Source organism: Gadus morhua, chromosome 12 (assembly GCF_902167405.1).
Source record: "Gadus morhua chromosome 12, gadMor3.0, whole genome shotgun sequence".
Lineage (NCBI taxonomy): Eukaryota > Metazoa > Chordata > Actinopteri > Gadiformes > Gadidae > Gadus > Gadus morhua.
In genome coordinates, this window is record NC_044059.1 from 17,687,235 (window position 1) to 17,708,675 (window position 21,441).

Below are 21,441 nucleotides of genomic sequence, written 5' to 3' on the forward strand. Positions count from 1 at the left end.
AACATATTATAATAATAATATTGGAATAAAACTGCAAATAAAACAGAACATTTTATTTTAATAGCATCTCCAATGTTTAAGCTGTACACCAATTCACCATCTTGCAAAGTCTTATTATTATTTATTTAAAAATATGCGCCAACGCCATGTTCTCTTGCAATGTTGTGTGGCTGTGGTTTCCCTCCCTGCAGTACCTACCCCCGGTCGACAGCCGCTCCGTATCTGGGTTTGTGGGGCTGAAGAACGGCGGAGCCACTTGCTACATGAACGCTGTGTTCCAGCAGCTCTACATGCAGCCTGGCCTGCCAGAGGTGCACGCACGCACGATTGCACGCATGCTTCCCAATTGTCGTCAAAAGTGATTTGTTAATATGCAACGTTAAAACTGTGTTACTTGATACGCAGGCGATCTTGTCTATTGAGGACGACACCGAGCAGCCAGAGGAGAGCGTGTTCTGTCAAGTCCAGTCCCTGTTCGGTCACCTGATGGAGAGCAAGTTGCAGTACTACATCCCTGAGAACTTCTGGAAGGTGCGTTGCATCCTCACTAGCTGAAATCCTGCAGGCTTTTATTATAATTGCTTTGTTTGTTCCAAGATAACAGCTCTGCCTTTTTGTCCGTATTAAACCTCATGAAAATTTGTGTCTCTAGCCCAACACACAATTCCAGGGACTTAATTGTTGCAACGTTGTATAAATTGAAAGAGCTTCAAACAAAAATACAGATGTTTCGTTTGTATTAATCATTTTTGGATACTGTTGATGATTAAAATGCTTAGGGTTTTCTTATAAGGTTTTAGCTGTGGTCCTCAAGGGGATGAACACATTGTGTGGTTTTGTCTCCTTGGTCTGAGGCAGATCTTCAAGATGTGGAATAAGGAGTTGTACGTACGGGAGCAACAGGATGCTTATGAGTTCTTCACCAGCCTAGTGGACCAGCTGGACGAACATCTCAAGGTGTCCCTCTCACTCACGCACTCTCTCACTCTGAAAAACACAATTGTCTTGTTGTATTTGCCATTTCTTGTGCTTTAAGGTGTTGTCACTGACACAACCGATTCCTAAAAATGTTCCCCAACAGAAAATAGGGCGGGAACAGCTGTTTAAAAACACTTTCCAGGGGATTTTCTCTGACCAAAAGATTTGTAAAGACTGTCCTCACCGGTAAGCCACAACCAGGATCTTGCCTTCCATGTTTTATACACTTACTTCTAGATGAATAATAAAAAGTGACAATCTCAAATATATCTGACTCGACATACATTTATTTACAGGAAAGACATTGAGATTACCACTTTAAACTTACATTGACATAATTAATTTCAGAGTTCCTATTAAACCCCACTCTAAAGGACCTTGATTTCCTTCGTAAATACTTTACATTATACATTTATCCTTTGACCCTTGACATTACAGGTACGAGCGAGAAGAGACATTCATGGCCTTGAACCTGGGTGTGACCTCCTGCCAGAGTCTTGAGATCTCACTGGACCAGTTTGTCAGGGGGGAGGTGCTGGAAGGCAGCAATGCCTACTACTGTGAGAAATGCAAGGAGAAGGTGTGTGAGAAGTCTGCTAAATATTATAGTATACAAAGCTGTAGATAACGTTTGAGAGTTGAAGACGGTGCTCTCTCTTGTAGAAGAATCGAGAGAGCAGAGTCATTTTTAAGCTAAACTTCCCATAAAGAACGTCCCTCCCTCCCTACATTGCTCCGCCTCGAGCACCTTTAACTTTCCAACTTGAAATGTTGATACTCTGGCACAATACTAACTTAGCAATATCGTGCTGAAACGAACAACATGAAAACTTACAACGGCTTTATATGGGGCCAAGAGGATTATTAGGTTTAATTCAAAGCCAAATTCTGGGTACATACTGTAGGCTCCCCGTCAAGTGCCATTATTATTGAAGTATCAAATTAGGTGTGTGTGTGATTTCAGAGAACCACAGTGAAGCGGACGTGTATCAAGTCCCTGCCGAGTGTGCTCTGCATCCACCTCATGCGCTTTGGCTTCGACTGGGAAAGCGGACGCTCCATAAAGTACGATGAGCAGATCAAGGTAGGACATGACTGGGGCCTGCATTCGTAGGGAATCATCACTCAGAGCTACCATCACTGTTCACTAGATGCAGCCTCATCACTGTTGAATAGATATAGCCTCATCATGTAGATCTACCATCACTTTTCAATAAAAACAGCCTCATCACATCATTCAGAGTAATTTATTAACAAGTTGGATAACAATTAACTCTTGGTAATTGAAAGACCCCATGTCCTCCCCGTCTCTCCCTCAGTTCCCCTGGGTGTTGAACATGGAGCCCTACACGGTGTCCGGTATGGCACGCCAGGACTGCAGCGGGGAGGCTGGGGAGGGCCGCGGCGACGGGGCTGCCGGTGGCTCGCCCCGCAAGAAGGTAACCATATCGGAGAACTACGAGCTGGTGGGAGTTGTAGTCCACAGCGGCCAGGCGCACGCTGGACACTACTACTCCTTCATCAAAGACAGACGGTAAGACATGAAGGATAACTGGACCATCCGCCTCGCCTAAAGACTCAATTTACCAGTTCAATGTTTAACATTTGTTTTTTACGATTACTCAATAGTGTTTAAATGGGAATAATGCATAGGTTGGAACTAGTTGTTCTTATTTTCCAGTCAGCACAACTGTAGTATATCAAAGCAATTTAAACGTCTCTTTAGTCAGTCTTCAGTCGGTTCTGTTCAAATGCCCTGGGCAACACTGAGCAAAGGCCCATTACAGCTCTAACAGGCTTTTTCCCCCGGCACCCGACTGTACTTTATAGCGCTCTCAATCTGAATGTAATGGAGGAGGCTAATAGCTGATAATTAGTGGAGCCAGTGGAGTCTTATTACCTTGGTTTTTCCACTCAGCTGTGCTAGAGTGTAGGGGAGCTCCCTAGGGCTCATTATACAGTGTTCAAGGGGTAGGGGGTGGCGGAGTGGGGGCCCTGTAAGCTTTTACAGATGTTGGGCCCCTCAAGGCAGAAACACTAAATGAAGACCTTGAATGCCTTGGAACCAGATAATCCATCACTGCCACATTTACCACATCTCTCACTCGCTCATTCACTTACTCACTCTTATTCTCAAAGTGTTATCGTGGACTGTATACAAAGCTGTGTATAGATTTGGTGCAGCCAACCGCCCTCCGCAGAGATGTATTGTGCATAGAGGTTAATTCAATACCATGCTTTTACAGGGGAGGCGCACGCGGACGCTGGTACAAGTTCAATGACAACGTGGTCGAGGAGTTTGACATGAACGATGAAACCCTGGAGTACGAGTGCTTCGGAGGGGAGTACCGCCCTAAGGTCTACGACCAGTGTAAGCCCTCAGCACACAAACGCGCCCCGATCAATCTAGCCAGGTCCTCTTCATAGGTTAACCATAACATTTAGCGTAGCTCTATGGAGTTTATGGATCATTCCTGACCATTTATTTTCAGTCAGTGTTTTACTTTGCAGTTGTTTTTGCATATCTTTTGTATATGTATGGGTCTCTTTGTGTGTGTGTTCTCAGCCAACCCATACCCTGATGTGCGCCGGAGGTACTGGAACGCTTACATGCTGTTCTACCAGAGAATAAGTGACCAGAACTCTCCAGTCCTTCCCAAGAAAAGCAGGGTCAGCGTAATGAGACAGGAGGCCGAGGACCTCACTCTGTAAGTGTGTCCCCACAGACGTACACACTGTAAACTGTAGGTCCCCATATAGACAAACTGCAGGTCCCCCATGATAAGTCACACCTTACCCTGTAGGTGACCACATGGACCAACACATTTTCAATGAACCCAGATGAAATGTACTTCATAATCCCAGCAGGGTAATTCAGGGATATAGACAAACTGTTCGAACTCGAATAGACCCACATAGGCAAAAAAAAAAAGCATAAAGTATAAGAAAGTCCCCACTTCTCTCACTCTCTACACAGGCAAACGCAGGTTTCACATTCTCCACACAGGTAAATGCACACTTCACACTCTGTGTCCCACAAAGGAGACAAGCAACATCTTCTGAGAAACGCAGCTTACAGTACAAATGTCAAATGTAAAGTGTGTGACTAAAGGCGATTCACGTGTTGCATTTAATTTGATTTGCATGGTGTGTAACTCATGCTAATTTTTGGACTATTAAGCTTGTCCTGTGGTAGCAACGCATGTCTTTGTTGTTCTGCTCTCTAGCTCCGCCCCCTCCTCTCCCGACATCTCACCCCAGTCGTCCCCCCGCCCGCCCAGGGCAAACAACGACCGGCTCACCCTCCTCACCCGTCTGGTGAGGAAGGGGGAGAAGAAGGGTCTGTTTGTGGAGAAGATGCCGGCCAGTATCTACCAGGTACACTTTGGTTACTAAGAAAGCCTACTGGAAGCCTTTCAGCAGGCCTGACCTAGTAAGGTAGATAGGTTGAAGAGCTACGGTGTAGTTCTGATTAAGTGAATCAGTTAGTGCGAAGGTACTCTTAGGTATACAAAAACATAGTTTCTTAAAAGATAAGCTGACCAAGTCACTCTTCTTTAAATTAAAAAAGCTTTAATAAATAGGCTTTCATAATAGAATTCTTAAAAAGTTGCCAACATGTTTCGGCAATGGTTGGCCTTCATTAAGGCATGAATAATAAGCAAGGTGTGTCGGCAGGTATATCAAGTCATAGGTATTAGTAAACTCGCTCTAGCTGGAGTAGGCAGTCAACAGATTACTCATAATGCAGCTTAAATCATGTAATATGATCACAAAATACATACATATCCATGACAAACTGAATGTATCCGGTGTTGAATAACAATCATAGCGATACAATCAAAATAGTTCAAACAGTCAAAAACAGCTCATCAACTCTAAAGGAAGACCACCATTTCAATAGAATCATTCAATCCTGGGAATGCTATAGCATCTAGTTTATAGAGCCAGCGACTTTCTTTTTGGTTTATTGTTTTTTCTCAACCCTCCTAGAGGTAAGGGGCACATTTTCAATCCCTATAGCTGTGAACAGTATGCCGTTGACATTATGGGCTTCTTTGGAGTGTCTTGTCATAGCATAATCACAGTTTCCTATTTTTGCGGCATACCTGTGTTCAGCGAGGCGGTCTTGTAGCTGTCGCTCAGTACGCCCAACATAAAAAGCATCACACAGAGAGCATTCCAAAATATAAATAACATATGTAGTCTTACAATTTATGAAATGTTTAGTAGTGAATTGAATTCTAACTACTGTGGAAGTATTCTGTTAGTTTTTTACAGAGAAATTCCCTGGATGGATGATTCGTGGATGCTTGTTTTACACTTGAGTAACCTTCTAGTTCAGATAAAAAAGAAAAATTCAGAATTGCAATCAGAAAAATTGCAATTTTGAATCGCTGTTTGTGAGTGATTCATCACTCTACCAGCCATATCAAGCTGATAATATATCAATGATTGTTGTGTGTAGATGGTACGAGACGAGAATCTGAAGTTCATGAGGAACCGCGACGTGTACAACAGCGACTACTTCAACTTCACACTATCCCTGGCCTCCGTCAACGCAGTGAGTGCTTCACGTACCTTACTGGTCCTGGTCTCTCCCTCGCTCCCTGCCCAGATCCACATCACCAGAGATACTTGTGTGTGTGTGTGTGTGTGTGTGTTACAGACAAAACTCAAGCATCCCGACTACCAGGCCATGGCCAAAGAGAGTCTCCAGTTGTCTGTCCATTTCCTCTTCCACACGTACCTGCACACCAAAAAGAAGCTCAGGTACACGCGCACACGCACAAGTCCGTAGCTAAAATTGAAACTTCTGCACTACAAAGGAAGGGAAAATCATAAGCCAATACAAATACGTTTGTATTGCTTTAGTATTCCCGTTTGGTTTGGTTTAAATGTCACATCTCCATCCCCTATTTCTATGTCTATCTTGCTCGGAACCAGGGTGGACACAGAGGAGTGGATGACTACGGTGGAGGTGCTGCTGTCTAAAAGCAGCGTGGCATGTGGCTGGATGGTGCAGTATCTGGTGGGACCAGAGGGCCGAGAGATCTCCAGGTGAGTTCTGCCACCGGCCTTTCGTCCACGACACCAGATGACAAAGGAAAATAGTTTTGTTGGCTAAGGTTGACCAGCTAAAGGGCTGGTCCGGTAGATGGCTTTCCTCAAGTTTTAAAAAAAATGACCCCGTGCCAGGAACGTCCCGAGTATGGCTGTGTATTTAAGGAATAACTCATCCCATTAACGGCTTATGTAGTCAAAAAAGTGCGTTCTGTTATACCTCAAAAAGTGCAATGAACAAATAATTAAATCCCGGACTCATGGTCCGGGATCTGTCCTATGGTCTCCGAGAGCCCTCTCCAAATTTTAAGACGCACAAAATGTCAAAGCGCAATAGTGCCAAGAGCCATCTAGTGCTCTCTAAAATAAGCACAGCTGTCGATTAGGCTCCGGATGCTGATTGGATGAAAGAACATGCCTTTGTGTGTAGCTGAAACAAACTTCAAATCAAGTGTGGAGTGATTATATGTAGGGAAAGTGTGTTCCTTCAGGCTGTGGTTAAAAGGAGTTCTCGCTGCCTCTCGGAAGAACAAACATGCCCTCACAAATGACCAGGGTTTCTGGATAAAAACCCTTTTCAACATGCTTCCAAAATTACTTCTGACGAGATGAAAACTATTACAGAAAAGTTCCCACCCATCAAGTTGGTTAATGCCATCTGTTTTTGGGTATAAAATTTAATTAAAATGTATTTGAAGTTGGTTTCAGCTTCTTGATAAAATAGTTAATAAGTTGATAAAATAATAAGTTAAAAACATAAAAAGGGACAACAATTGACTCCTAGTTCTGCATGATCGCCCCCCAAAGCGGCTTTGACAAGGCCAATGTCCTGTTATCTGCCATCTCAACTAGGGAGATACCGATATTTTTTCATCAGCATTAGCCGATACTCCGATACGCCGATACCGATATTTAGAGCCGATATTTAGAGCCGATACTGCTTTTGCTCCCTCAATCATAAAAAGTACACTGATAACAAATGTTACAAGTCTCAATTTAAAAAAAGGAACATTTATTGAACTTCAATATAAAAAACAATATTTAACAAATACTAAAAACAGGTGAGGTAAAACAAGTAAGAAAAATTAGATGAGCAATATTTAACAAATATTAAAAACAGGTGAGGTAGAACAAGTAAAAAAAGAGAAAAAATATCGCCGCGTATCGGCCGATACCGATACACGTAAAAAACGCGAATATCAGCCGATAATATCGGCCGACCGATATATCGGTCGATCGCTAATCTCAACACACACCTAGTGCATGAAGTCACATCCGTACGTACGTACGTACGTACTTACGCGAGCACTGACCCGTGCCCCTCTGTGTGCCTGCGGTGCTCCAGGGTGTGTCTGCTGGAGTGCAGCCTGCGTGAGGTCCGGGTGGTAGTGGCCTCCATCCTGGAGAAGACCCTGGAGAGCGCCCTGCACTTCAGGGAGCCGGGCCTGGACGGCCTGGTGGATGCACTGCTCTCCCTGCTGGACAAGGACGTCCCAGAGAACGTCAAGAACTGCGCCCAGTACTTCAGCCTCTTCAGCAACTTCGCACAGCGGGTAAAGGAAGAGTTAATCCAGTTGTTTAACTGATTGGTAACACTACATTAAGGAGAGGTTAGTTGGCAATAGGGATGGGGATCATTAATATTTATTTATCGATACCATTTTCAATACAACTTAACGATCCGAGTCTTTATCGATACCACTATCGATACTTTTCTATTAATTGGTGGAAATACAACGCATTTTTAGTGATGAGGAAAATATTTAGGAAATAAATAATTGTATTTTAATTAAATATGTACTTCTTAATAAATATTAACATCAGTAGTTTCAATTACCGTATTTTCCGCACTATAAGCCGCACCGGAGTATAAGCCGCAGCAGCTAAATTGAATGATGTGTACATATATAAGCCACACTGGAGCCCGCCGCTTAAAGGTTGGGGGGGGGGGGGGGGGGGGGGGGGGGGCGCGGACCGCGGACCGGTCATAAAGCCCATAGAGTTAAAGTTGGTGGACTGTAACCTGTAAAATCCATAGACTGGGAGGTCCCCTAGTGGCCGTTAGCTGTACAAATCCATAGATTAACCGCACCGTTATATAAGCCGCAGAATCGAAAAGTGGGAAAAAAGGCGCGGCTTATAGTCCGAAAATTACGGTATATATACTAAAATGATTAGAGCACTATACAACTGTATTAGTAATGCAGAAACATGAGTAATACAGTATTAATCATGTTTCTCACAAACCCAAAAACAAAAACTCAATTTACCGTTTCTCTGTTACATTTGAACGCATCATGATCACCTAACAGTCGTTTTACTGAGCCAACCTCAGCACATCATCACGCAGTATATCTGAAACTTTATTTACTTTCTAAGATAACTAGCTTGTATGCTGCCGATTACAACACCGATTTCACAATTGGATTACTATTTTTAACTGACGGGACTAGCGACAATGTCTGTAGTGAGACAGGAGAGGAGGAGACAGGAGGAGTCTTTTCAACTCCGAGACAGTCAAAGGTAATACATTTGGCCTTTATTTGATGCACAATGCTAATGTGCTTGGCCATTGAGGTTGTGTTCCCCCCTTTACAATAAATGATTTTCGCCCGTTCAGCCATCCTCGCGAGCAAAGTTAACTGGGGGTTTTGAAAAACGTGGAACCGGGTCCTTGATAGAACCGGGTTTCGATCCCCATCCCTAGTTGGTAATGCAGAGTTAATCAAGAGGTTTAGGAGATAAGGAATTAAAGAGATACTTCACCGGTGGGAATATGAAGGTTTTGTGAATTAAATAATTCAATGTATTATAAATGTGGAAAAAAAATTGAAATCGGTTCATCCTAGCCTGAAAAAAGGCAGAAAGAGTGTTTTCATGGTCTCTCTGGCTCAAAGTAAGAAAAACTCCAACTACCACAGTGCATTGCGCTCGCTGCCCCGCCCACCTGTCGGTCTCCCGTCCCCCTCATTCCCCCTCAGTACGCGAGCTCCCGCCCCCTCTCATTCCTTATTGGTGGAAAAATTTGCCACCTAAAGTGTGTTGTAGTCCTCGGCCCTTCTAGCGGGACAAAAGGTTTCTCCCGAAATGACGTCAAACGCGTCATTTGACGTCATTTCGGGAGAAAATTAGATGAGAAAAAATGGGCCAAGGGGAGACTGGTTTAGACTGATATTTATTTATATATTTATTTATATTACAATAGCGATTTTATAATGATAAAACGCCGGTTCTAAATGGGTGAAGTATCCCTTTAACTACAGTGATGACAGGTCAAGTTGTTTAGGTGATACTGTGAAACAACACATTAAGGACAGGTTAAGATGGGGATGATTGAACAAAATAAAGGTGTGTAGTGCTGCTGGTTTCTGAGCTGGTAGATCCTGATTGTGTTTTTTCTTCTCTGTGTTAGGGCTCCACCTCATGCCAGTTGTTACTGAAACATGCAGCCTATCGCCGGATGCTTGTATTCCTCCTCGGAGCCAACAGGCAGAACAACCAGGTAAGCTCCTCTGGTCTCTTCCACAAGACAAATGGCGCATTCCCTTGGCGGCTCCACTTGTTTTCCGTAGTGTTGTACCGTATTGTATTGTATTGCTTTACCGTATAAGCCTTATCACCTTAACCAAGAAGGGCTGTACAAGTTCATCAAATACTAATGTTTATTTGCATAATTTGAAGGTTTAACCGTATCGACACAGAAACCGAGAATATTTCATCTTCATTGCACTAAACCCGTGAACCTCTGTCTCTGATAATGTTCCAGAACCGCCGCTGGAGTCCGGCGCAAGCCCGCGAGTTCCTCCACCTGCACAGCACCCTGGCCCTCATCACCCTGAACTCTGACCTCACAGCCCAGAGGACCCATGGTCAGTCACACACACAGACACACCTTATATCCAGTGGCATTGCCATGTGTCACAATGAATTTGGATCTTAACACTTTGGATCTTATTCCAATTTCCATGTCAAATAGTGGGGAATCTAAGAAAGTAGCCATTGTCTACTGCTTAGAATATAGCAAAGAACTATACCGGAAGATTAAGGGAAACCACGCTGTAGACATGTCACTTCCTGAGGGAAATCAATGCTTTTTATGGCCTTCTCCCCCATCCAAAATCATGTTTTCTGTGTGAGTCACGTTTAATGATACATGGTGGTAATGGTGTTAAGCAGACTGTTATTTGCTGTGATCAGAGATGTGTGTCTCACATGAGACGTCTGGTTGTGTTCCTCAGCCCCGGGAGCGTTCAAGCTGAGTGTGAGCAGTGTGCCCCCTGCCAGTGCTCTCATGCCGCTCCACGCCGACCTGCAGGCCTCTCTCTTCACCCCAGAGGGGCAACCATACCTCCTGGAGGTAACACACACACACACACACACACACACACACACACACACACACACACACACACACACACACACACACACACACACACACACACACACACACACACACACACACACACACACACACACACACACACACACACACACACAGAGAGAGAGAGACAAATGCACTCGTGCAAGCACACACACGCATGCACGCACACACACACAGAGAGAGAGACAAATGCACTCGTGCAAGCACACACACGCATGCACGCACACAAATGCAAGTGCGCATTCAAAAACACACAAACACGCATGCATGCACACACACGCACAAATGTACACACACGAATATGTGCACAAATACACGCGCACACACAAATGCACACACACGCACAAATGTACACACACGAATATGCGCACAAATACACACGCACACACAAATGCACATGCACACACACGCACAGAAATGCGCACACAAATGTACACACACACACAAATGTACAAATACACACACAAATGCACACACATGCACACACAATGCAAACACGCACACAAATGCACACACATACACGCACAAATTCACACACACACATGGAAACAGACACTACCCAAGATTAACAGCATATTGGGTAACTTTAAAAAAAGGTTAGGCATAATAAGCCTTAGCGGGCTTGACATGTGACAAGTTTTTAATTTCAACCTTTGTTGGATTATAAGTGATTTACCTAACATACTAGGCTCGGTCTATCCTCTTACTATTCACTACTCTTATATTGTTTACAATGTTTCCAACTGGTTAATGTAGGCCCGTCGTAAAGGAGCAGGTATAGGTTAGGCAACTAGCTCAAGAATGCTGTAGGCAGACTAGACGTGAGGTTCCAACCCAGAAGCAGCCTCTTAGTGCTTGTGTGTACATGTGTGTTTTAGGTGATGTTTGCCATGCGGGAGCTGTCTGGACCACTGTCCCTCCTCATCGACATGATGGCCTACTGCTCCTACTGCAATGAGCCTTTCTCCTTCGGAGTCCTACAGCTACTCAAGGTAAGCATACACCTACATGTGGATTCACTGTCTGTCAGACCATACCCACATGCAGTGTATGATGAAACTCTGACGGTCCTCATTTGTTCTGGCTCTTTGTGTGTGTATGTGTGTTAGACCCAGTTAGAGACAGCTCCACCACATGAACTGAAGAATGTGTTCCTGATGCTCCAGGAGCTTCTGGTGAGCGATGATTACTGATCACACAGTATCATGACACCTGGATCTACTACTTTACCTTCTTTTGATTCGATTGAAAATATCAAAGTAGTAGTAATATGATTTATTTTGATTGATCATTTCATTGGTGCAAATGATACGCTTCACCTGTATGGGTATTTTGTGCCCAGATTTGTGTCTTATATGCAGCAATTAATCCCCTCTCTACCTCGTCAGGTGGTTGAAGACCCTCTCCAGGCCCAGCGACTCAAGTATGCGTTTGAGTCAGAAAAGGGCTTGTTAGGTACGTCTGTTCCTTTTGGTTCCTCCGACAGAGCACTTCACTGATCTTAATTGTGTGTGTGTGTTTATGTGTGTGGTTGAGTTGCCCCGACTGACCGCTCTTCTGCCTTCTTCCAGCGCTGATGCACCAGAGCAACAACGTGGACAGCAGCCGCTGCTACCAGTGTGTCAAGTTCCTGATCACACTGGCCCAGAAGTAAGACAGGATTATTTATAGAGCCCTCTATCACAAGCACTGTCTCAAAGGGCTAGTGATGGAGTCTAGAAGTCTGCTGATGCGCAACATGAAACTTAATGGATGGCTGGGAGTGCTCCAAAGATTCTGAGCAACACTGGACGTTCTAGCTGATGTAAACCAAGATTTACATTTTTGTTCAAGTCTTGTTCACAGTTGCATTCAACATGCCTTCTATATTAGTTTTATCACATGAGATGAGTTGTAGTGCATTAGGGATCGGGGTAGTTTTAACAAAGGATATGAGTTGAAGTGCATTAGGGATCATGGTCGTTTTAACAAATGAGAGGAGTTGTAGCACATTAGAGGTCGTGGTTGTTTTATCACATGAGATGGGTTGTAGTGCATGAGGGATGTTCTACTGACATGTATCACTTGTTGTCACCAGGTGCGTTCCAGCCAAAGATTACTTCAAGGATCTCTCTGGTCACTGGAGCTGGGCGGTCCAGTGGTTACAGAAGAAGGTCAGTCTTCAGTCCTCCACTGAAATCACGCTGCTGATACAGGACAACTGGGAGCTCAGCCTGTGAATGTGACCATGACCATGTTTATGAAGGTGTGTGTGTGTGTGTCCTCCCAGATGTCCGAACATTACTGGACTCCTCAGAGCAACGTGTCCAACGAGACGTCCACCAACAAGACCTTCCAGCGTACTATCTCAGCACAGGTAGGGAGACACTCACTCGCTTTTACACACACACACACACACACACGTACACAGACACACACACACGTACACACACACACACACAGGTACACCTCAACACGCACACACACACACAGGTACACCTCAACACACACACACACACACACACACACACACACACACACACACACACACACACACACACACACACACACACAGGTACACCTCAACACACACACACACACACACACACAGGTACACCTCAACACACACACACACACACACACACACACACAGGTACACCTCAACACACACAATGCAACTTTTGTTAAAAAATTGTCCAATTATAGCGTGCATCTGAGAGTCACTGCTGTCTTCTCGGCTGTCTTCTCCGTAGGACACGTTGGCCTATGCAACAGCCCTGCTGAATGAGAAGGAGCAGTCCGGCAGCAGTAACGGCTCTGATGGGAGCCCAGCCAATGAGAACGCAGACCGAAGCCTCCGCCAGGTATCCTCCTACCCCAGTATGAGGTCACATGACCTCTTGTCATTCCGTCCTTTCAAGGCGTTGTTTGTTTCCTCACAGCTAACCTCCCTGTCATTGTTTTCTCCAAGGGTTCAGAATCTCCCATGATGCTCGGCGACTCGAAGAGCGATCTGGAGGACGTTGATCCCTGACCCCTTCCGCAACCAGAAGAATCCCTCCAATACCGAGGTGGTGAAAATGCTCCTGGCAGCCAATAGAAAGACTGCACTTCAACTCTGATTGGTCAGGACATTTTAGACCCAACACAAAACCAATCACTTTATTCTTCTGGTCGCTATGGCAACGGAGGGGCCATGAATAAACAATGAGGCCCTTCCTGCTAGGCCACCCAAGGTGATAGTGGAGCTTAATAATCATTGAGGTTAGGAGCGCTTGATTACGGCTAAGTGAGAACCTTCCATGAACAATGGATGAAATCATCCTTTTATTCATTCACTCACTCAGAATGACTAAAGGTCCAGGACGGGGTTGGGTTGTGTTTTAACAATTGTTTTTGCTCCTGTTTGCCAATATATCAACAAAGACATATTCATATTGTAAAGATTTGTTCCATACATGTAATTTCAAAATGTAAGATAATATTTTAAGGTCTCTGTGTACTCACCCTCACAGTTGTGTTACTACAAGATGTGGCGTCGCCTCCCTCTGAGGTGTGTGTGTGTGTCTGTGTGTATGCGTCCATGCATTCACCTGTGTGTGTCTGTGTGCATGCGTCCATGCATTCACCTGTGTGTGTGTGTGTGTGTGTTTGCCTGCGTGTGTTGGCACATGAGACGCCCACACATTGAAAGGGCCGTGGTTGGGGTTTTTAAGTATGCACTTTATAAGCCTCACCCAGTCTAGTGTGGGACGTAGGGAAGCACTGACTGGGCTGTCCCACCACCACCTCACAGTTCTGCGTCTCCTCGTCAGATTCCAACTGTACACTCCGAGTTTCTTTGTGCCACAGAGCGCCTGGAAACCAGCTCGGTGTGTATGTAAACCCTCTGAGCCCAGCCAGCCTTTGAACGCACCCCTTACTACAGTAACCATGGACGTGGCATCGCCTCGTCTATTCCCTTGGCGATGGAGAGCGGACTGGTGTATGAATCTTGGAGGAGAGGTGAACGGTGTTTAAGATGCAAGCAGCTCTTCTGCTGGCTTTTATCTGTTTTTGTTTACCTATTTTTTTTTTCTCAGTTATGCTTTTTATGAGTATGCTCTGCCCGTTTCCTCTGGCCTGGATGTGTAGATCTGGGGCACTTAGTTGAGGGACCGCCTTATGCAAGTACCGCTGTTCTGCACCTCACAGCAAACAGCAGGGGGCATCCGTGCCAAAGGAAGGGGAACTCAGGAGTACATTTTATTTTTGGTGCCAATATTGTATACACACACAGACACACGCACACCAACAATTGCAGAATATACGCACATGCTCACTCACCAAAATGCAGATCCAAACGGTTTTCCATCATGTGCATTATTATCATGTTTAGTTTGCCAACAAGAGTTTCTCTTTTCACGTCTAGCCTTCACCTCCTTCTTTTCTGCCTTCCCGGAACACTTCCACCATCTCCCACATCCGGTCAAATGTAGTCCCCCTCCCCGCCTTCCCCATGCTCGATCTCTCTTCCACCAATCACATCGGGAGACTTGAAGTGCCTTAACCTCCCGATGTGTCCCCCTACCCCCCCGATGTGTCCCCCTACCCCTTTGTCCTGTGTTCCCCATTGTTTAGCCAGCGATCCCGTCTGGAGAGCCGCACCCTGGTTCCCCCACGAGAGGCTGATCAGTTCCTTTTATATGCAATGCTGAACGTGGCTTTCTTCCTTGTAGTGTTGAGGGGATTTTGAGCACTGTGGGTGGGGGTGCCTCTGTTGTGTGCCAAGGTTTTTAGGAATGTAGTTACCTGGGTAACTAGGTTGCTGAAGTCTTGAAGCCCAATAAAACAGGGTTAAGCTGGTGTGTGTGTTTGTGTTTGAGATCAAATGCTGCTTCTAGTCACTTAATGTAGTTCAAAGTGTAGACTGCACATTAGACAACCGATGAAATGATTATCTACTCCAGCAGAAACCTTCACCAAGACTGTAAGGTCTCAAGACATTACAGTCCAGCTTCACGCAGAGCCCTTTGTGTTATTCTCTTACCGTCGGGAGATGATCACCGCAGTCACCGTTTTTTAAACCAGGCTTTAAAACATTCACGTTTAGTGTGTGTGTGTGTGTGTGTGTGTCAAAATCATTTCTTAGCATTTCCTTTGGTTTCATTGACTACCTGGCTTTAGTCCACATGGTGTTCCATGTTGAACTGGTCAGCACCCCAAGCCCCGCCCCTCTGCCCTAACAGATGGGGATGTGAACCCATCTGATTCTGTGTGAGCCCGGCAAACGGCTGCATGTGTGGCTGACGGCAGCAGCGAAGGCTTGTGTATTATGTGTAAATGTTTACATGGAAGACAAACCCCTCTCTTTATCTTTGCATCTGTGAATCGCTCATCCACACTCGTTATCACAACCACCACAACTCCCTCATACTCAGCCTGGCCACAGGGACGCTTTCAGTGGTCCCCTCTGAGCACCTATAGATCTTTTCTTTTTCTTTTTTTTTAGAGACTTTGAATTGCTCTTTTTCTTTTTAGCCATGGGATGTGGGAAGGGGGGGGGGTGGGGGATGATCTTTACGGGTTTTTACTATCATTCAACTTTGAACACTCACTTCTGAAGGACAAAAGTCTGCCACGAGGGGATTCTGTAATGCATGTTAAAAAAAATGTTTTAATTTGTACATCAGTTTGATTATGGGGAAAGATTTGATATAAAATAAACTGGAATGCACAACGTTTTGTAATGTATTTTTTTCCGCTGTCAATATTTTCATTATTTCACAACACCAGAACCTTCAAATATTTATCTGTGTTGTTTCACCTTTTGTAATGAGAAACTGGAGCGATTGGAAATTACTTGGAAAAATATTGAATCATTCTTTCTTTATACTACCTTTTTAATACCAAATCAGTGTTTTTCCATCAGAGCCATTTTGTGTGTACAAATCACCCTGGTCGCCATCGACCATTTTATCCTTTTTAGAAAGGCTGTTAAAAGCTGTTTTCTGCATATACAATATTGCTAAAGTAAACTTGCTCTACTACTCAGTTTGCTAAGTATTGTGAACTAACACAATACTTAGCCAGCTGGGCAACGCCTCACACTTTCACTAGATTCTACAGGTTGGATGTTATTGCGCCTAATCTGTCTCACACAGTCTTGAGTGTTGGATCAGTGAACATGCCTGTTTGATGGGTTTGCACTGGTACTTCTTTGACAATACGGGAGTTACTATATCCCATAGTGAGATACCGAGCGAATATTGAAAGAAAACTTAAAGGTCCCATGACATGCTATTTTATGTATTCTTTAATATAGGTATTAGTGGGCAACTAACACAGTATTCAAAGACGTTCCCGAAATTCAGCCGTGGTGCAGAGTTACAGCCACTCTGAGCCAGTCGCACATTGAGCTTCCCCCAAATGCGCTGTTTTGGTGTCTGTAGCTATAATGCAAATGAGGAGGAGCGAGGCGGGTCAAGGAGGAGGGTGGGGGTGTGGCCCTGAGCAGCTTGCAGCCACGATAACATGCGCTCTGTTGCGCTCAGTGGATGTATCGCAATGGCGAGGCGCACAGCCTTTAGCCGTATTCTGTAAATATTCTAGAACACACGGGAGTCCTGGAGCTCTATATCTAAATATTATCATATAGCCTACATAGATATCTATATCATACAATATATATTATCATGGCCATAGCTGTGTGAGCCGATATCATGAATCTCAAACGACCGCGTTGGGTTCTCAGACGTTCCTGGTTCTTCAACCTTCTCATCAATGTGAAGTAGACTGAACCGCGGCAAGGAGGAGAAAGGGATCGTTGCCGGGCAGCGCTTAGGCACCTCCGCCTCCGGCGGTGGTCCCTCAGCGGGTCTCAAGCGGGAGATATTCGCCGCCAACAATCCCTTTCTCCTCCATGTCGTGGTTCATGTTCTTGAGGGAGTCAAAGCCAAAGTTACTTCCCCCCAATTCATTCTCAACCTTGGCTGAGATAACCCCCAATACGAGTCTCGTTGTAGAAATACCAGAGACCAGAGTCCGACGTGTTATGCGCCATCACACCAAAAGCAGAACGGTTATCCAAATAACAAGGAAGTGTACAACACTTGCGTTACAGTCCTGGATCTCTATATCTAAATAATATCATATAATACATAGAAATCTATATAATTGAATACATATTATCACGGCCAAAAGCTGTGTGCGCCTCCAGACGATATTATGAATCACAAACGACTTTGTCGGGTTCTGCAACGTCTCTGGTTCTTCCACTTTCACATCAACCTGAAGTCGACTGAACCGCGCGCTGCCTGCTGCCCGCTGCCCGCTGCCGGGCGACCGGCCTCGCGGCAACCGGCGGTATGTCGCAGTTCATGCACTTCAGCGAGTCAAAGCCAAAGCTCCTTTCCCCCAATTCCTTCTCAACCATGGCTGAGATAACCCCCAATGCGAGTCTCGTTGTAGAAATACCAGAGACGAGAGTCCGACGTGTTATGTGCCATAACACCAACAGCAGAACGGTTATCCAAATAATAAGGAAGTGTACAACACTTGCGTTACAGTCCTGGAGCTCTGTATCTAAATAATAGATTGTGGAGTTATGTAAATGATGAGACAAGAGACGGAGATGGGTCGAGTCAGCTTTACTTTCCACCTCAAACAAACGAGTGTTACTCGCACATCGAGTGTTACCCACAGAGCCGTTGCTCTGTGGGTTATAGGCTGTGGTGCGGTGGACCTTCACCCCCAGGACCCCGGCGACCGCAGTCCAAAGCTCCGACGTGAACTGCGGCCCCCGGTCTGAGGAAATGTCTGACAGTGTGCCGAAACGGGCCACCCAAGCCATAACGAACGCCCGGGCCACCTCAGCTGCTGTAGTGGAGGACAGGGGAACCACTTCTGGCCACCTGGTGGTCCGGTCCACCATGGTGAGGAGGTAGGTGTAACCACGGGAGGGTGAAAGCGGGCCCACCAGGTCCACATTCACGTGGTCGAAACGCCTCTCCGGCACTTTGAAGAGTGCCAAGGGGGCTTTGGTATGCCGAGTCACCTTCGCACGCTGGCACGCCACACAGACAGCAGCCCAGGCCCTGACGTCCTTCCGCAGGCCCGGCCAGACGAACTTGGCCCCCACGAGCTTGGCAGAGGCCTTCACCCCTGGGTGGGAAAGGCTGTGGATCGTGTCTTACGCCTCCAGCCAGCAGGCACCATGGGGCGCGGTTGGCAAGTAGAGACGTCGCAGAGGAGCGCAGTGTTGGCCGTGCCAAACACCACATCCTCCATGAGGAGTGCCGTGGGGGCTGTCCTGTAGGCCTGCACCTCAGAGTCAATAGCCTGATCCCCAGTCATAGCTGCGTAGTCGAGGCCCAAGTGGACGGAACCAATAACCACCCGAGAGAGGCAGTCGGCTACAAAATTGTCTTTGCCGGCCACATGCTGAACGTCAGTGGTGTACTCCGAGATGGCGGAGAGCTGACGCTGCTGTCGACCAGACCATGGCTCCGAAGACTTGGCCATGGCGAACGTCAGCGGCTTGTGGTCAACAAAAGCCGTGAACCGACGGCCCTCCAACAGGAAGCGGAAATGACGTGTGGCGAGGAAAAGAGCCAGGAGCTCCCTGTCGAAAGCGCTGTATTTCCTCTCGTTGTCGCGGAGCTTCCTGCTGAAAAAGGCCAGCGTTTGCCAGGCTCCGCCCACCCACTGCTCACACACAGCCCCCACGGCGTAATCAGAGGCGTCCGTAGTAAGAGCAACAGGGGCGGTCGGAGACGGGTGCGCCAGCAGAGCAGCGTTGGCCAACGCGGTTTTGGCAGCATCGAAGGCAGCCGTAATTTCCGTGGACCAATCCAACACGTCTGCAGGCTTCCTGCCCCGCAAGGCGTTGTACAAGGGTCGCATGAGCTGGGCCGCATGGGGGAGGAAACGGTTATAGAAGTTCACCATGCCCAGGAACTCCTGCAGGGACTTCACAGTGCGCGGACGTGGGAAACTGGCGATGGCGTCCACCTTGGCCGGGAGGGGAACCGCCCCCTGCGGAGTGACGTGGTGGCCGAGGAAGGTGATGGATGACCGGCCAAACTCGCACTTGGCCGGGTTGACAATGAGACCATGCTCACTGAGCCGACCGAACAGCTGCCGTAGATGCGTCAGGTGGTCGTCCGCGGACGCACTGGCAACGAGGATGTCATCCAGATAGACGAACAGGAACGGCATGTCCCGCAGCACAGAATCCATGAGGCGCTGGAACGTCTGCGCTGCACCCTTGAGGCCGAAAGGCATCCTCAGGAATTCAAAAAGTCCAAAGGGCGTGATGACCGCCGTCTTGGGGACATCCTGCGGGCGGACGGGCACCTGATGGTAACCGCGTACCAGGTCCACCTTTGAAAAGACGGCGGCGCCAGCCAGGTGGGCGGTGAAATCCTGAATGTGCGAGGCGGCGGGCCCGTGCATAGACCGGGGGGCCAACCGTGGTGATGTAGTGCTCCACACCATGCTTAGCCACAGCCGATGAAAACGTTGGCGTGGTGATGTCAGGAAACTCAGCCAGCAGGCGTTGATACAGGTCCCCGGTGGCAAATGTGTTCGCAAGACAAAGCCCCCCCACCCCCCCCCCAGCGTGCAGGGGAACGAAGCAAAGGAGAGGGCGTCGATCAGGCGGCAGTTGGTAACATCCACCAGCAGCCTGTATGCGCAGAGGAAATCCGCCCCCAGGAGTGGCGTAGACACGGCAGCCATGACGAAATCCCAACCAAAACGCCGGCCGCCGAAACAGACATCCACATACCTCGTGCCGTAGGTACGAATGGGTGTGCCGTTGGCGGCGTCCATCGGGGTGCCATGGCCGCCAGCCATAGTGTCCACAGGCGTTGCCGGCAGGATGCTGCGCTGAGCCCCAGAATCGACCAGCAGCCGCCGGCCGGACAACGTGTCAGTGACGAACAACAGCCTGCAGTCCCGACCAGCGCCCACAGCTGTTAATGAGCGCTGGCCCGGGCTTGGCCCCGAACCTGGCGTGGTAGTAACAACACCCGTCGTCATGCTGTCGGCGGGCGGTCACAGCGGCTGCGGTGTCCGGGTCGTACCCCTGCGGCGGAAACGGGGCCGACGTGTGCTGGGGGGGCAACAGGAAGATGTGGGCGAAAAGGAAGGAGGGATCCGCCGAGCCCAGCACAGCCAGCATCCTCTCCATCAAATCGGACGGCTTGCCGTCGCCCAGGCCGTTCAGGGAAAGCAGGCGGTCCGCCTTCTCCAGCTCTGACAGTTCAAAAAGGTCCACGAGGAACGTCTTGAGCGCGTCGTACTTGCCGACAGCTGGAGGAGCCTCCAACCGCGCCATACTCCTGGCCGTCGTCGAGGCATCTACCACGTGGAAATACTTAGTCACGTCCTGTGTTATTCCTCTCAGCTGGAACTGGGCTTCGATATGCTGGAACCACGACCGTGGGTTGTTCTGCCAGAAGTCCGGTAACTTGACGGTGGCAGCATAGATAGCGCCGACGTTAGCCGCGTCGATAGCCGCACCGCCAGCGGCGGCGGGCGCGTTGTTATCACCGTCGATGTGAAACATTTTACAGCCGTATCCAACTCGCGTCGGGGGTCACCAATTGTGGAGTTATGTAAATGATGAGACAAGAGACGGAGATGGGTCGAGTCAGCTTTACTTTCCACTTCAAACAAACGAGTGTTACTCACACATGAGTTCAAATCGAAACTCCAGAGAATCTGAACTGTCGTGAAACACTACGGTAGTGAACCGGAACTGCCGTAAACCGGAACTGTTTACCTTAAAGGTACAGTCCCTTTGTGAATGTCTCACACATCAATTGTGGGTCACCACAATATAATACATAGAAATCTATATCATTTAATACATATTATCACGGCCAAAAGCTGCGTGCGCCTCCAGACGATATTATGAATCACAAACAACTTTGTCGGGTTGTGCAACGTCTCTGGTTCTTCCACTTTCACATCAACCTGAAGTCGACTGAACCGGGCGCTGCCTGCTGCCGGCTGCCCGCTGCCGGGCGATGGTGCCTCGCGGCAACCGGCGG

General features: G+C 47.2%; 1 protein-coding gene across 5 annotated transcripts in view; it reads left to right on the forward strand.

Annotated features, from left to right (window-relative positions):
• usp24 (ubiquitin specific peptidase 24) overlaps nt 1-16,123 on the forward strand; it is a 58,884-nt gene extending 42,761 nt beyond the window's left edge. For 3 of the 5 annotated variants that reach the window (XM_030373519.1, XM_030373520.1, XM_030373523.1), the window contains 26 exons: nt 192-311; nt 406-531; nt 859-957; nt 1,082-1,164; nt 1,417-1,558; nt 1,943-2,062; nt 2,298-2,512; nt 3,225-3,349; nt 3,545-3,686; nt 3,956-3,985; nt 4,206-4,356; nt 5,447-5,542; nt 5,648-5,751; nt 5,926-6,039; nt 7,388-7,595; nt 9,455-9,544; nt 9,809-9,911; nt 10,281-10,399; nt 11,302-11,415; nt 11,533-11,598; nt 11,812-11,878; nt 11,995-12,073; nt 12,501-12,576; nt 12,693-12,779; nt 13,156-13,266; nt 13,374-16,123. In XM_030373519.1, the coding sequence (XP_030229379.1) occupies nt 192-311; nt 406-531; nt 859-957; nt 1,082-1,164; nt 1,417-1,558; nt 1,943-2,062; nt 2,298-2,512; nt 3,225-3,349; nt 3,545-3,686; nt 3,956-3,985; nt 4,206-4,356; nt 5,447-5,542; nt 5,648-5,751; nt 5,926-6,039; nt 7,388-7,595; nt 9,455-9,544; nt 9,809-9,911; nt 10,281-10,399; nt 11,302-11,415; nt 11,533-11,598; nt 11,812-11,878; nt 11,995-12,073; nt 12,501-12,576; nt 12,693-12,779; nt 13,156-13,266; nt 13,374-13,436 (2,850 nt within the window). In that variant the 3' untranslated portion in view covers nt 13,437-16,123. The remainder of the gene's footprint in view (nt 1-191; nt 312-405; nt 532-858; nt 958-1,081; nt 1,165-1,416; nt 1,559-1,942; nt 2,063-2,297; nt 2,513-3,224; nt 3,350-3,544; nt 3,687-3,955; nt 3,986-4,205; nt 4,357-5,446; nt 5,543-5,647; nt 5,752-5,925; nt 6,040-7,387; nt 7,596-9,454; nt 9,545-9,808; nt 9,912-10,280; nt 10,400-11,301; nt 11,416-11,532; nt 11,599-11,811; nt 11,879-11,994; nt 12,074-12,500; nt 12,577-12,692; nt 12,780-13,155; nt 13,267-13,373) is intronic. The other 2 variants (XM_030373521.1, XM_030373522.1) reach the window with 1 other exon arrangement.
• The last annotated feature ends 5,318 nt before the right edge of the window (nt 16,124-21,441 follow it).